General features: G+C 34.6%; 1 protein-coding gene across 1 annotated transcript; it reads left to right on the plus strand.

Annotated features, from left to right (window-relative positions):
- Window positions 1-9,391: 9,391 nt before the first annotated feature.
- LOC143252428 (THAP domain-containing protein 2-like) lies at window positions 9,392-11,195 on the plus strand. The gene is made up of 2 exons (XM_076504556.1): window positions 9,392-9,627; window positions 10,081-11,195. The coding sequence occupies exons 1-2, from the start codon at window positions 9,450-9,452 to the stop codon at window positions 10,374-10,376; spliced, it is 474 nt and encodes a 157-aa protein (XP_076360671.1). The 5' UTR covers window positions 9,392-9,449; the 3' UTR covers window positions 10,377-11,195.
- The last annotated feature ends 4,406 nt before the right edge of the window (window positions 11,196-15,601 follow it).

The raw sequence follows: 15,601 nt of genomic DNA on the forward strand, positions 1-15,601 counted from the left end.
TAATGATATGAGTTGTGCTTGAAATGATCTGCGTCGTTTTCCTGAAGATGAAGGATGATTTCTGTCCTCGTGTTTATTTAAACACACAAGAGGTGGTGTTTTATGTTTTGGCAGTTGCTCATCACAATGGAAAAAACTACTTTTCATATCCTTCAGAGAAACGTTAATGGCGGATCATACAAGCATCACATGGAGACGATATATCCGTCATATGCTAGAGCAAGGGTTGGCACTAGCTTTGTGCGCGCATTTTACAGAATTATCTCGACCAGAAGGACAAGACTGCAATAGTCAGAAAAGTCTCCGGATTTTAATCCCATTAAGAAGTGCTGGGCAAAACTGAAGAGGAAAACTGCTGACCAAGACCGTAGCTGAAGTTGTGACGCCTTCTATTGACAAGTAGGTCACACTAATAACCTCATCAACAGCATGCAACGACGTCTTGTGAGCTTATTAGAGTACAAGAACAACAAATCAATATTGAATGTGTAATATGAACTGAAATAAGGTTAGAAACGTTATTTATATTAATTTCATGCTATATTTTATCATTATATATATATATATTGGTAAAGCTTTGTTATGGTAAGTAAAATGCTGAATTAAACATCTTTCTATAGATAGCTGAAAAAATTCTTTGCTGTTGCAATAAGTCGTTCGTAATGGCCATAGATTTAGTCTCATTATACAAATTCCATATGTAGATGTTTAATATAACATACATATGTGTGACATGTATTTGTATTTCATCTTAGTAATGACATTTGTTACAAAATATCCTCGTTATCAACAAAACTTTAAACACATCGTTACTAATTTCTTGTTAAAGATTGCTTAATTTTTCCCTTTTTGAAAATGAAAATTTATCTTAGTTGATGTGTGTTAAGCAGTACCAGATAAATCTCAAGAACACATCTTTAAGTAGCTATGAATAGTAATAACTTTTCGATATTCAGTCGAGTTGAAGATTAAGAATAATAATATTTGTGAAATTCTAACAATTGTGAATAAGTTTCTTGTTTGTTTGTTCTAGAGAAAAGCAACATTCGACTATCTGACGTGTCCACTGCGGAGAATCGAGCCTGGAGTTTTAGCTTATCAGGAGACCAATTTCCGGATCTGAAGGTAATACTAACCCAAAACAGAGGATGGTGGATCTCATGAATTAAATTAAATATTAGTGAAGAAACTGTAAAACTTACATAAAGAATATCAAAAATTGTTTCTTATACAGTATCTGTTATGCGTCCATCGCGGATATCAAAACCCGGTTTTTAGCGTCATAAGATTCCCTCAGGCTTATCACAGAGCCGTCGAGAGGTTTTTAGAAATAAGATATTGATTATTTAAATAGTTAACTAGACAAGTAAGTAAAACTGTGTGGTTTTAATCAGTTTGATAACACATTTCGATTGGGTAATCCAAACGATGGAAACTAAAATTCACGTCAAAAAAAAAATCAATCCTCTATGTTTTTTGAATTTCGCACAAAGCTACTCGAGGGCTATCTGTGCTAGCCGTCCCTAATTTAGCAGTGTAAGACTAGGGGGAAGGCAGCTAGTCATCACCACCTACCGCCAACTCTTGGGCTACTTTTTTTACCAACGAATAGTAGGATTGACCGTCACGTTATAACGCCCCCACGGCTGAAAGGGCAAGTATGTTTGGTGTGACGGGGATTCGAACCCGCGATCCTCAGATTACGAGTCGCACGCCTTAACACGCTTGACCATGCCGGGCCCTAATACTTTATGTGCAGATACATCACACTAATTATGTGCACGAGCTTTTATACTATTTTCTATTAGTAAAAGAAAAGTATTTCTCTGTTATAATGTTTACTATTAGTAAAAAAAAAAAAGAGAAAGAGTTCCCGAAAAGCTGTTGCATCCACAATTTGTTGATGAACTGCAGTTTATATAGTTACTGAATGTATTATAACTTTCCTTAAACATAAAGTGACAATAAGAATATTATGGCATTAGATGTCTTAATACTTTTTCACTGTTGGAATATTGTAAAACAAATAAGCAATGCCAGTAGTTTTCATTATTAAACATTAGGTTTTTAGTGTCTTTTAGTTATAAAATGGCATCAATATTATGTGACTCTGTGGTTCAAGAAGTAAAAAAAAAAGTATTAGATCTTATACATAAATCACTAGTCTATGTAAAATATGTGGGTCGTAATTTAACCACATATAGTTATTTGAGTAATTTTCTAGTTTGGCCTTATAGTAACGTGCTGGTTTGTAAATTCAATGATTCAAACTTCAACCCGATATATCAGTGAATATGTTCTTCACTTTCAGCTGTGAGTGTATTGCAAAAATGACAGCTATTCTTTTAACGTCTCTAGAATCAACTGTTTTAAATTAGGAATGACTATGCCTGTTTCTTCGGGTTTTCGACCTTATGGTTTAGCCTATGTAATACAAAAGTATACAGGTTAAAATAACCAAATACCTGTAGTAAAAATCAAATATGAAATTCTCATTTGAACTTTCTGATGCATTTGATATACAGCACTTATTTACGTGTATTGTGAGTCCGTAAATTTACTGCTGAGCTACCAAGAAAACATTAATATGTGCATGTAAAAAAAGACATTATTCTCAAAGAAGCTATATAACATAACAATGCAAAGGAAATTACACTTAATGTTTCTAACTTTGTACCCAGCAAACACGTAATGTTCCTGCAACATTACAAGAGGGTTGCAGAAGTGTTGCTTGATTTTTAACATTCCTGCAACATTTGCTAAACAGTGCAGAAATTCAATATTACAAGTTTTAATTTCAGCAATATTGATTCGATATTAAACAGACTACACATATTAAATGCTGTGCATTACGTTCTGAATACATAAGAATGTATTACAAAGAAATGTTGGTGCAATGTTGCTTCAGTATTCTTTGTAGTTTTTAAAAGATTGTATTTCAGAGAAATGTTGCTGCAGTATTCTTTGTAGACTTTCTAATTGTTAAATTTTAAAAAGATTGTATTTCAGAGATGTGTTGCTACGGTAGAAAGTTGCTGCTATATAGTATTTTTGAAACACACAATTAAATTAATATATAACAGGCAAATTGCGATGCTGATGAAGATATCTATACTGGCAGCACAGAGAATAATATATACATACACATATGGCATATTTATCTGTTTGATATGTTTCATATCAATTATATATATATATATATATTCATATATAGTACATGGCTATGCTGGTAGCTGACACCAGAGGCCGTTGAGTGTGGCCATATTTGTTTTCGTATAATTATATGCATATATATATATATATAGATATATGTATATGAACCATTTATGGATTATAATATAAATAATTATTTTTATTAAGAAGAGATATTAAAAAGAATATGAACGTAAGTCAATGAATGCATTAAATCGAAAACGGCTTTTAAAATCTGCCTCTGCAATTTGGCACTCTGATTTGGACGTCATTCATCACATGCGTACACTCTGCGGAACGACAAGCGAGGTATTAGCATCACGTATTACAGACTCAGACTCGTTACAACGATACTTAGTTAGCCATTACAATGACAATCAAGGTTGGTATTTTATAAGTATGTTGATAATTTTTAGTGTCTTAATTTTCTTTAACCAATATTTCTTTGCTAAAAAAGTGCCTCTAAGAGATGTTTGCAAGGGAGTCCACGAGTCTAGAAGAGTTGAAGTACTGGAAGGCTAATGAGCTTAGGCACTTTTTGCTTTAAACAGGGAAATTTGTGCTAAAAGGACTTTTGAGAGAGAACTTCTATTATCACTTTGTCGTGTTAAGTGTTGTAATATCAATATCAGTCAGTCCAAATCTTGTTCAGGTGCATATTAATTATGATGCTAAGCTTTTGACCTACTTTGTAAAGCAAGCAAAATACTTATATGGACGTAAATTCCTTGTTTATAATGTGCACAGCTTGCTTCATATTGCTGATGATGCAAGAGAACTTGATGTCTTGAATGCATTCAGTGCATTTCCATTTGAAAACTATTCACACAACATTAAGAGGCTTGTTCGCTTTGGGAAGCGCCCACGTGCTCAGGTTGTGAAACGATTAAGTGAATATGAAATTAATGATGCTTCTCACAAGCCGCTCAAAAGCAAAATATGTACCAAAATGCCAAACATTAAGTTCATCATGAAGGGGAGCTGCTGTAAACTGTTGAAACGTTCTTCTGACCATGAGGAGCTGTACTTATGTCATGTATTTAATGACAAACGACCTGCATTCACAAACCTTTTAATTCCACCTTAATTGGAATATACAAGGTCAAAGCAAGACACACATACTTGAAGAAGATTCCTGTGACAGATCTGCAACAACTGGCGAATATGATGGAACTAAATGGAGACCTATTATTCCTATCAATATTAGATACGTTATAAGGTAAGTTGCATGTAGAAGTAGTGGTACACTTTTTTAGAAGTAGTGTTAATTTACAGTAATAACATTCTTATATTAATTAGTTAAATGGTTAACTTGAATCAAATACACAGAGTTAGCAACAAGTTTTGAGAAGCCCAAGAAATTTACTGTGGTTGAGTTTCATAAAGGATCAGATAATGGGGCAGTGGATTTTGTACCCGTGAGTTGGCTGGATGAAATGGTACCAGCAAAGTAGGTGAACTGACTTTTTTTACACTCATGTTGACTGTTGCACATGGTACGGACCACTACATGTTCATTGCTGCATGTTTTGAAGTGATGTAATGATATTCTGATCCAGAAATTGCATAAATGTGGAAAATTGTAAGGATATATATAGTAGTAATAATTTTAGTGCACTAAACAAAATCAACTGTAACACACCTTATCTTAACATGGACCGCCAAGACTTGGTTTTTATCCTTTACCTTTAATTTTTGTCATTTATTATATTTTGACCATTTTTCTACAGGTCACACACGCATTCTATCTAGATGTAACAAAGAAAAAAGTTGGCAAAGGTGGTTGTCATTGGCAGACAAAGAAAAATGGAGAAAGTGCTTGGATATGCAGGTGACTGATGAAACAGTTATATATCTAGAGTTCACAAATATAAAACATGTTTAAACAATCTAAAGTTACTGTCATCAGTTTAGTGTAATCTATTATGACAATAGCACACCCATCAAATATTTATCTTTGATATACCAAGTGATTCTCTTCAAGAACGTATTAATATAATGGCAATATTATCACTGTCTCAGCCATAACCTATATTTTTTTTACTGGGTCTTGGATGATTGCATGGTGCTGTTTTACTGTCCAATACCAAGTCTAGTGTGGCCTTAAAGCTGATAAACATATACATGTTGGTATATATTTGTACAATTTGTTTTCTAGCTTCTTATTAAAAGGCTGTAAAGAAGACTAACAAGGCACACTTTACGTCCAATATAGAAATTGATCTAGAAAGGCAGCCAAGGGCTGTTTTGCCACCAGCCAGGTATCAACATCAGCTAAGTGACTCATCCAACGATTCCGAAGGGAATGGTAGGTTATTTTGCCAACTCATAATATTATAATTTAAGTTTCAGTGGAAAAAGCAGCTATGCTTGTAATTAAAATAGGTAATTCTGTTTGTTTTAACTGTAGACAAAGGTGATGACAGTGATGTTGCCAAACACTTTGAAATGCCAACACTTCCGCCTCCACCTCCATTCCAGGCTAGACGCACACCGACTCCTGCACAAGCCACTACACTAATATCAAGTACGAACTGCCACAAAGCTTTACTTAAAATACTTACTGCAAAGGGGCCTGGCATGGCCTAGCGCGTTAAGGCGTGCGCTTCGTAATCTGAGGGTCGCGGGTTCGCGCCCGAGTCGCGCCAAACATGCTCGCCCTCCCAGCCGTGGGGGCGTTATAATGTTACGGTCAATCCCACTATTCGTTGGTAAAAGAGTAGCCCAAGAGTTGGCGGTGGGTGGTGATGACTAGCTGCCTTCCCTCTAGTCTTACATTGCTAAATTAGGGACGGCTAGCACAGATGGCCCTCGAGTAGCTTTGTGTGAAATTCCAAAACAAACAAACAAACAAACTTACTGCAAAATTCATCTTAACTAGACATGTATTTATTTGAAAAAAAATATATTGCCAATAAAGACAGTGATACGACTGATAACATACATTCCTACATATTCAGTTGAATCATTTTTGTTTTAGAACCTAAGAAAAGATCACTAGATTTGTCGTCAGATAACAGTACTCCCAATTGACAGTCTCTTGACCCTGTTGCGTCCACCTCAGGATCAACACCTTCTGCATCTGCGACATGTCAGTAATTTTACTAGTAGTAATTAACTTAGTTTTGTAATAAATTTAGCTATGTTGTTTACAACACAACAAAACTGTAACCTATCTGCCGTAGGAGCGATAAATAATTCAGCACATTATGGCATAAAACTATAAAATATATGAATAATGTTACAACAGTCTCACTCTCATTGTGCAGCGTGGATAGGTTGTAATTACTAATTAATATATGGTAATTCTATAAATTTCAACATTTCAACACAAGGACTTACTATAGATGCAAGCACTAGAGGAGGGGAAGCGACAGTCGCTTGCTTTAATGCATAGAGTTAATACTGTATTAACTTAGTCTGATAACATACATTATCAAGGCGTATATATCAAGGCGTAATCTTTCCCCGCTGATTTCTCCTAGCTCGTTCTCTTGGCTGTGGTTTCGCTAGATAGTAGATAGGGACAGTGGATGTACTAGCCATTTTGTGGCTAGTACAAATTAGACATTGTACTAGCAATACTAGCTGATGGTGGGGAATGGCTCTCAGTTAGCTGAGAGTGAGTTGGAAGATGTCCTACCTCAACCAGCAAAAAGCCAGTTTGACACACTGAATTTCAAATTGGAAAATCGGGATTTTTTTAAAAGACTGGTATTACGTTTACATATCATATTTTCAAAATGAAATTAGCTTAATAAGAAAAACTTTCATTCTTACAGTCATATCGCAAGGCAGGTTCAATTATAGAATTATTTATATTTATTACTGGGTAGTACAGTCTGCCTATGGGGTTGTGCACGATAAATTGCATTTAAGTACAAAGCTGAGGAAGTATGAAGTGTTTAAATGAATGTTTAGTCTGCCTTCACAGTCTTTATAATTTTCATTACAGGTGCTATTTCTTACATCACTGGGTGGATACAATATGAAGGCCACAATTAGGGACATGCTTTACAAAGTGGTTAAGTACTTAAAGACAAAAAAGCCAATTTTACATAAGAAAACCTTAAAGAAGCTCATATTTATGTTTGTGATCTTCATTTGTAGTTCGAACATTCATGTCAATGGAAATGATATACATCCATATATAAAATATAAGAAGTGCTTCTTGATATTTTTCTTTTTCCTGTTTGTTTTAAAACAAATCTACATTGGACTGTCTTTTGGTTTCACCGCGAGAAATTGAACGCAGGTTTTAGCGTGGTAATTTTGTAAAGTTACCACAAGGGGTCAAAATGTGCTTTCGAATTAACTTTTTATTCATCTGTACCTATTTTAGTTAAGAGAACGTTTTAAACATACAGATCTTATGAAATGATAAATGTTGTGCAATGCATGCATTTAAATTCTATTTCCAGATGTTTTAAATATCGTAAATATGATAATTTTGATGTTATTCTCCAGTACAAGTACCGTATTTTTCGGTGTATAAGACGCATTTTTTTTTCCAAAAAAAGGGTCTCAAAACGCCTTTGCGTTCTATTCACCGAAAGTAAAAAACGCATGCCTCCCTAGACATACCGTACTTTGTACAACAACAACTAGAAACTAGCGCCATCAACTTTTACACTTCCCTGGGCTTGTTTTCTTTCTCTCATAGGCTAAAGAAATGGGTTATTGTGGGAAACGAGTATAGAACAGTGTTCAATTAGGGGGACCTTTCCTTATCTTAAATTAGACATTGTACTAGCAATACTAGCGTCATATCCATTAAGAACACAATAAAAACATATAAGTTTGGAAATTGATAGTAATTGTGAGCACAAAACTATACAGGCAGCTAACCATATTTTATTTTATTACGGACACTACTTATGAAGTATTCTAAAGAATAACAAAAGATTTTGCTGATTTCGAACAAATAAATAAATGATAACTGTGAAAAATATTTTTTTTCCCTGAAGATAGCCTTGAAAATAAGGGTGCGTCTTATACACCGAAAAATACGGTACGCAATTTTAGAATCACTCTTGGTGTTGATAACCAATATTGTCAAATAATGTTTAAATGTATCTATTGGAAAATATTACTTTAAAGATACCTATTGTAAAATATTACTTTAAAAATATTCGATGAAAATATTATTTAAATGACAAGTATCTTATTGTAGGATATACTAGTACTCTGGAGATCGTATTCATTATTTGAACTTCCAGTTTACTCATCCTCAACTGATAAAAATAAACAATGACAAACCACTTCATTATCTCCCTACATACACACACACACATATATATATATATTCATATTAATACTACAATACTATTATAATAATACACACATAATACTCTGTTGCGTAATACCTTTCACTGTAATAATACCTTGGGCTAGATGTGACAACGATTTCTCAACAAAACGCCAGGTTATATCTTGTGCAATTGTAGTCCATTGTCGACAAATGTGGTCTGTATAATGTTAAACATCGTTGACAGAAGATTACAGTGCGAATGTGAAATTTAATATCTGCTCAATAAGATTGAGATTTGGAGGTTGTGCTGGGTGTCGAAGTTGAATGAAATAACTATGATGCTCTTCGATCTGATTTCAAACTAAACAAGCATAAAAAAATTGTTAAATTATAGTCATGAGAGACCTCGTCTCATAAAATGGCAGTACAGCATTGTGGGGTGGACATAATCATCAATAGTCCTGTGGTACACAGTGTATCATTAACTTTTCTAAAGGGAATTAAAAGTCCCAACAATTGAAATGAAAACATCACTCACATCATTATATCACCTCCAGCAGCCTTTAATGTAAGAACAATGCCATCATGATTAAGTGACTTGTGAGATTTGATATATTTACTTTAAAATACCGTTAAAACAAGAAAAAATGAGTCGCAACTAATCAGACTACACCACATTTTTCACTATAAACACGTCACATTAAAGCTGTATTTTCTAGTTTACATCATAGATAAGCAAGTTTCGGACAGAAGCACTTCACAAACCTATTAAATATTTTCCTTTTGTCAGTCATTAACATTTTATGTAATGAAAAGTTTATACTTTTCAATTTCCACAATCGATATATTCCGATGATATATGTTTCCAAAAAAGAGAGTACGTGACCTATAGAGGTTTTGCGTGTGACGTCACTCTTGACCTAGTTACTGCTGAGCGCCATGATGGGTGGCACGCTCGGCGTGTTTATATTCCAACACAAGGGTGATTCATAGTCAAAAGTGCGCGATGGTACATTCGTGTTGTGCATTTAACTGTTCAAATCGACATGGACAGGTGGAAAATGTGTCATACTACAGATTTCCTAAAGATCCCGACCGAAGAAGACGATGGATTGCAGCTGTCAATAGTAAAAACTGGACACCCACAGAGCACACCAGACTTTGTAGTAAACATTTTGTGTCAGGTATGTATAATTCATCTATAGCCAGGCTGAATAAATTGAAACTTACACGCATGATATATGTACAGCAGGGCACACTGCAGCACCAGTCAAAGAAATGTTTTTGCACACTTTTATTTTACTTTTAAATAACTGAATAGTAAATTTACTGAAGGAACAATATCATTCATGATGAATAGGTTATATAGCCATTTGTACATTAAGACAAAATGTTAATATCTCTTAAAGGACCAATTTAAGTGATTCATCAGCAAACCACAACTGGCACAAGATTAAAAAGTGTGCAAATAATTACTTTGTTGGCTATACATTCAGTTGTTAAACAATGTTCAGCATATTCAGTTATATATATATATATTCAGTTAAAAGTGTACAGTGTATCTGTTATATATATAAATATTATCTGATTGTGCCTGTAGATCTATATCTTAACTAAATTATTGAACTCTGTTTCAGGGACGAAGAGTGATGATCCCCTATCACCTGACTATGTACCTTCCATATTTCATGTTACACGTTCTCCCCTGAAGAGAAGGAAAGCTGCTGAATTGTGTAAATATGAAAACAGGAAAGAAGTGACCAAAAGGAGAAAAGAACAACAAAAGAGACATGAAGCTGCTGCTGGGCTGCTTGACCTTACTTTCATAGAATCTGCTGCCACTGATAGCAGCTGTACTGATTCTGCTGATGAACTTGAAGCTACATGTGATAATTTTGACTTGTGTACATCACAATATACAACTGAGACATAAATCAAAAATTAAATTTTGAAACAGCCCAGACAATTAGGTGTCTTAATATCATTATACAAACATGTATAGAAGTGCTCCTAGGCTAGAGCTTTGACAACAATCGGTACACATGTAGTACAATAATATTGAACCATTTATTAAAATGGGGGTCCTACTTTACTTCAGTATCTAGTCTTCGTCTAAAATGTAGTTAAATCTATCATACAGAGTACATGATATATGTATGTAATATAACATGATGTACAAACCTTTGCTGTAATGATGACTTTATCCGACGTTGCCCTAGTTATCTGGACATTCTGTACAAATCCTGCCACAAAGTACTTGTACGCATCAAGGCTTTTGTAACCTTTTAGACTTTCATTTGTATAGGTGGAAGTCCTGTTTATCAAATATATATAAATGTCACCATATGTAATATTTGGCAGATCTACTCCGGCAACAGTCTGACTCTGAGCAACGTTGTCTTGGCTGGATATTACTGGCGTAAATACACGTGGTGGGAGCATATACGGGTCTCCTACACCCAGTTCCTTCACGTTTTCCTCATACCTGGCCTTATCAGCACCTGTCAGGTGTGCTACAAGTGATGAAAAGCCAGCGGCAGCCATTTACATGTGAATAGTACTGAATACAGCAGTTGTTAACTCGTTCAGTCATGTGGGACACTTGCCACCCAATATGGCGGTATGTTTACAAACCTCGTTGTGGTCACGTGACACTAATAGGTTCACGCAAAACCTCTATTGTTGTGTAACTAAATTGTTGCGAACTCTATCTTTATTAACCTCAAGATGACCTTAGAAGGTCGAAAAGTTGTTCTCTACTATATTTTAATAAAAGTTTCAATACCCATACCAGCCGTCTTGAAATACATTTGAATTGTTGTTTTTTCCATTATTTCCCAAGCAACCATGACATAACTTTTGTTGTTGTTGTTGTTTTGAATGATGCACAAAGCTACACAATGGACTATCTGTGCTCTGCCCACCACGGGTATCGAAAGCCGGATTTTAGGGTTGTAAGTCCGCAGACATACCGCTGAGCCACTTGGGGGCATGACATAATTTAATCTCTTAATAACTTATAGACAGCAATCTAGCCCAGTTTGTATAATATTTTATCTATATTGGCACTAACTGTATAAATATTTGCCCCCACCTAGTACAGCGGTAAGTCTACGGATTTACAACGCTAAACTCAGGGGTTCGATTCCCCTCATTGGGATCAGCAGATAGCCCACTGTGGCTTTGCAATAAGAAAACACACATAAACATTTCTGTAACCAAAATAGCTGATCTATTTTCACTTAATTTAAAAAATCTTGATAATGCTTTACGAAATCAACATGTTTATCTGTAAAACACAAATAGTTAACTCAGATGGGAAAGGTCGTGCATTACACAAAGCATTTTTAACCAAGACGTTGAGGGCCTGGCATGGCCTAGCGCGTTAAGGCGTGCGCTTCGTAATCTGAGGGTCGCGGGTTCGCGCCCGAGTCGCGCCAAACATGCTCGCCCTCCCAGCCGTGGGGGCGTTATAATGTTACGGTCAATCCCACTTTTCGTTGGTAAAAGAGTAGCCCAAGAGTTGGCGGTGGGTGGTGATGACTAGCTGCCTTCCCTCTAGTCTTACACTGCTAAATTAGGGACAGCTAGCACAGATAGCCCTCGAGTAGCTTTGTGCGAAATTCCAAAACAAACAAACCAAGACGTTGAACACGTGGCTGTACAAGTATAAACATTAAATTGGTTTGTATTATCGCAGATGGGCGGGTAAGGGATTTTTTTTTATTTCGAATGTGTGATACTTAAAACGAACAATTATATTTCACTTTCGAAGTTTGTTATTGTGAAAGTTAAAAACCTTTTCTCAAATCTAGCTATCCGAAATTGCTTTAATCCCATCCAATGTGTAACATTTAAAGGCATATTTCATCAGGAAACAGAAATGGGTGAGGAGAGTTATCAAAAATAAATCAAAATATTAGTGTTTGTTTGTTTTGGAATTTCGCACAAAGCTACTCGAGGGCTATCTGTGCTAGCCGTCCCTAATTTAGCAGTGTAAGACTAGAGGGAAGGCAGCTAGTCATCACCACCCACCGCCAACTCTTGGGCTACTCTTTTACCAACGAATAGTGGGATTTACCGTCACATTATAACGCCCCCACGGCTGAAAGAGCGAGCATATTTGGCGCGACCGGGATGCGAACCCGCGATCCTCACATTATGAGTCGCACGCCTTAATACGCTTGGCCATGCCGTGCCACAAATATTAGTGAGGATAAAATTTTCTTTTCAGAGAAGTGATGTACAGTGTTGCGTTTTATTTTTAGTTTTCTGTCATTTCGAAAACGGAATATTAACTAAACGATACTGATTATAACAAAAAAATTTGCAGAAAATCAGTGGTTTCTTCAATAATTAATGCAATCGTGATGTGGCAACAAAAGTTTAACTTGTAAATGAGTGAAAAATGTTAAATTTGCTATTTATTTCATATTATACACCAATTAAACATACTAATACGTCGTAATATCATAAAAATCATTTGCTGCTCATTTCTCCAATATTTTCAGGATACCTTTGGATATGTTATTCAGGTAATTGTTTGTTGAATAGTGTTTTATGCTACTGTACCTAATTTAGAAGTGACAGGTTCAAGAAAACATAGTTCTAGTCAACACTTAAGCTGCTCTTTATCAATGCGAAAAGTGGGATTGACCCAGCCGCAAGTCGCATTTACCTAAGCGAAGTAATTGTTTGTTCTTGAATTTCGCGTAATGCTGCACAAGAGCTATCTGAGCTAGCCATCCCTAATTTTGCAATGTGAGACTAGAGGGAAAGCACCTAGTCATCACCACCAATCGCCAACTTTTTCCAACCAATAGTAGAATTGACTATCACATTATAACGCACCTATAGCTGAAAGGACGAGCATATTTGATATACCGGGTTCTCGAACCCGCGACCCTCAGATTCTACATAATATCGACTAATTTAGCATATAATAATTTACTATTAATTCTTTTGCAAAAGTTTTCGAGTTACTCTATCAGTAAAGATACAAAAGCTACTCAAAAGTTAATGTTTTGGTTGATACGTTAATTTAAAAGTAACCACTGTTGACTTTCGGTGTTGTTTCAAAGTTGGTTCAACACACTTAACAGTCCGAAGGAGGTTGGGACTAAAAAAAAAGAAGCAGCATGGCAGATTCTATGACTTGCAGTTTACTACAAATATGGATTCTCTTTTGAGAGAAAGATTATAAAAACACAAAGGACGAAACAAAAACAACTTTATTTTAGTTAAGTTTAAAGTAACTATTCATACTTAGAAATAATATGAAAATGAAACAGTTGCTCGAAACGTCGCTAAATAAAACATTTTTATTTTAAGCTATGTTTCTGTATTGACTTTGTTTAGTTATATTAACTTTCCACATTTCAATTATTCTGAAAGCTTTTTTTTTTTTTTTTCCCTGTCACCTGGCCATGTTGAGCCCCAAAAATCCATGAGTCAACAGAAATACTGTATTACATAATAGTAGAAACAGGCAAGTACAAGTTGTAGCGCAACGACTTTGGTATGTAACATGTCTGGAAAAAAGGTTATCAGAAAGTCGAATATAAAGGTTTAATAAAACAAAAGAGAAGTATGATATGCAACAACTGAACAGAATATGTCAAAAACAAAAAAAAAAAAACATAATTAAAATGTATCTCAATAAAACAAAGTAATAAATTGGCATATTTGGCCAACATTTTTCTTCACAGAATGATCTGAACCTGACATACTGAAGGATGGTGAAGTGTTTTGGATGGCAAACAAAACTCATAAATTAGTAAGCAAATTGCAAGTTTGCAGCAATCATATTTCAAAACATAGTTTTGAGATGTTTCCAGTTCTTTGGAAAGTTTTCCAGATATGCCAATAAGGTAATTAGATGTGAAAAATTTAGTTTAAATTACTGGTCAACATTTTAAATCTTCAGCAATAAAAATTGGAGAAAACTTTTCATATAAATGGACCTTAAAAAAGAAAGGAAGAGATCCAAATTCTGCTATTTACATTAAAAAATTATTTCTCCTTCATCTATATTTGCAAGACTAGGTTTTCAGCTGCAAAAGCAAAGTATTATGATAAACTTGACACTCAAGAATCACTATAAGTAACAATGAAACACAGGACCCAGACTGGATGTGCTTGCAGCTCAGAATAGGCAGAAATGTCATTAGTAGCACTCATACAATGAAGTCATCATTTGGCATGTTTTATTTTATTATTCCTATGACCTCATGGTCATATATTAAATGCAAAGCAAATGATACTAAGTTATAACATGTTTATTTTAAAAAAGCAAGAATATTTAGCAATAACAGTAGTAAAAAATTAACATTAAATAGGTTATTCTTTGATAATTAATCAGAATATTAGTTTTTAAATTTTAGGTAATTTCTCTGTTATTAAGGAATTGAATCTAATTAACTATCACTAACATGAGTATTTAATTAAGCAACTTATTGTTACTGAACATGTTGAAACAGATCTAATTAATTTTTTAAATACAAGTTGTTTGTCCATTGTGTTTAGCACAAAGCTGCACAATGAGCTATCTTTGTTCCATTCATAACAGGGATTCAATTCCTGGATATCTATCTTTGAAAATCTACACCTATCCCACCAGAGGGCACAATGGGATATGAAGATATTAAACAAGTTAATATTGTAGGAAGCAGTGAGAAATTTGTATATCAGAACATGTATAAATAATACAGCACATCTATAAATAAAAAACTGACAATAAGTTATAAGCTTTGTTTATATTTTGATTTTTCTTGTTTAATAACTAATAACTCACAAAATGACATACTACTAATATACATGTAACTTAAATATCTAGTCTGAATAATAAGTTGTGTTAGAACTCCTAATTGTCATCTTCTTCATTATATCCACCAAATTTTCTTTAGAGTTAAAAACATAGCTACACATTGAGCTATTTGTGTTGTGCCCACTTGAGGTATTAAAACCCTGTTTTTAGCATTATAAGTCTTCAGACTTACACTAGGGGACACAAATCTTCTCTAAACAATAACTAATCCATGATGACAAGAAAACCCACGTGTAGAGAAAATTATATATGTAAAAACGGCTAGTATGAGTAAAGAAAGCACTATGTAGAGGAGCTAACATTTTGACCTTCTTCGGTCATCATCGGAAGGC

This window comes from Tachypleus tridentatus, chromosome 1 (genome assembly GCF_004210375.1).
Source record: "Tachypleus tridentatus isolate NWPU-2018 chromosome 1, ASM421037v1, whole genome shotgun sequence".
Classification (NCBI taxonomy): Eukaryota; Metazoa; Arthropoda; class Merostomata; order Xiphosura; family Limulidae; genus Tachypleus; species Tachypleus tridentatus.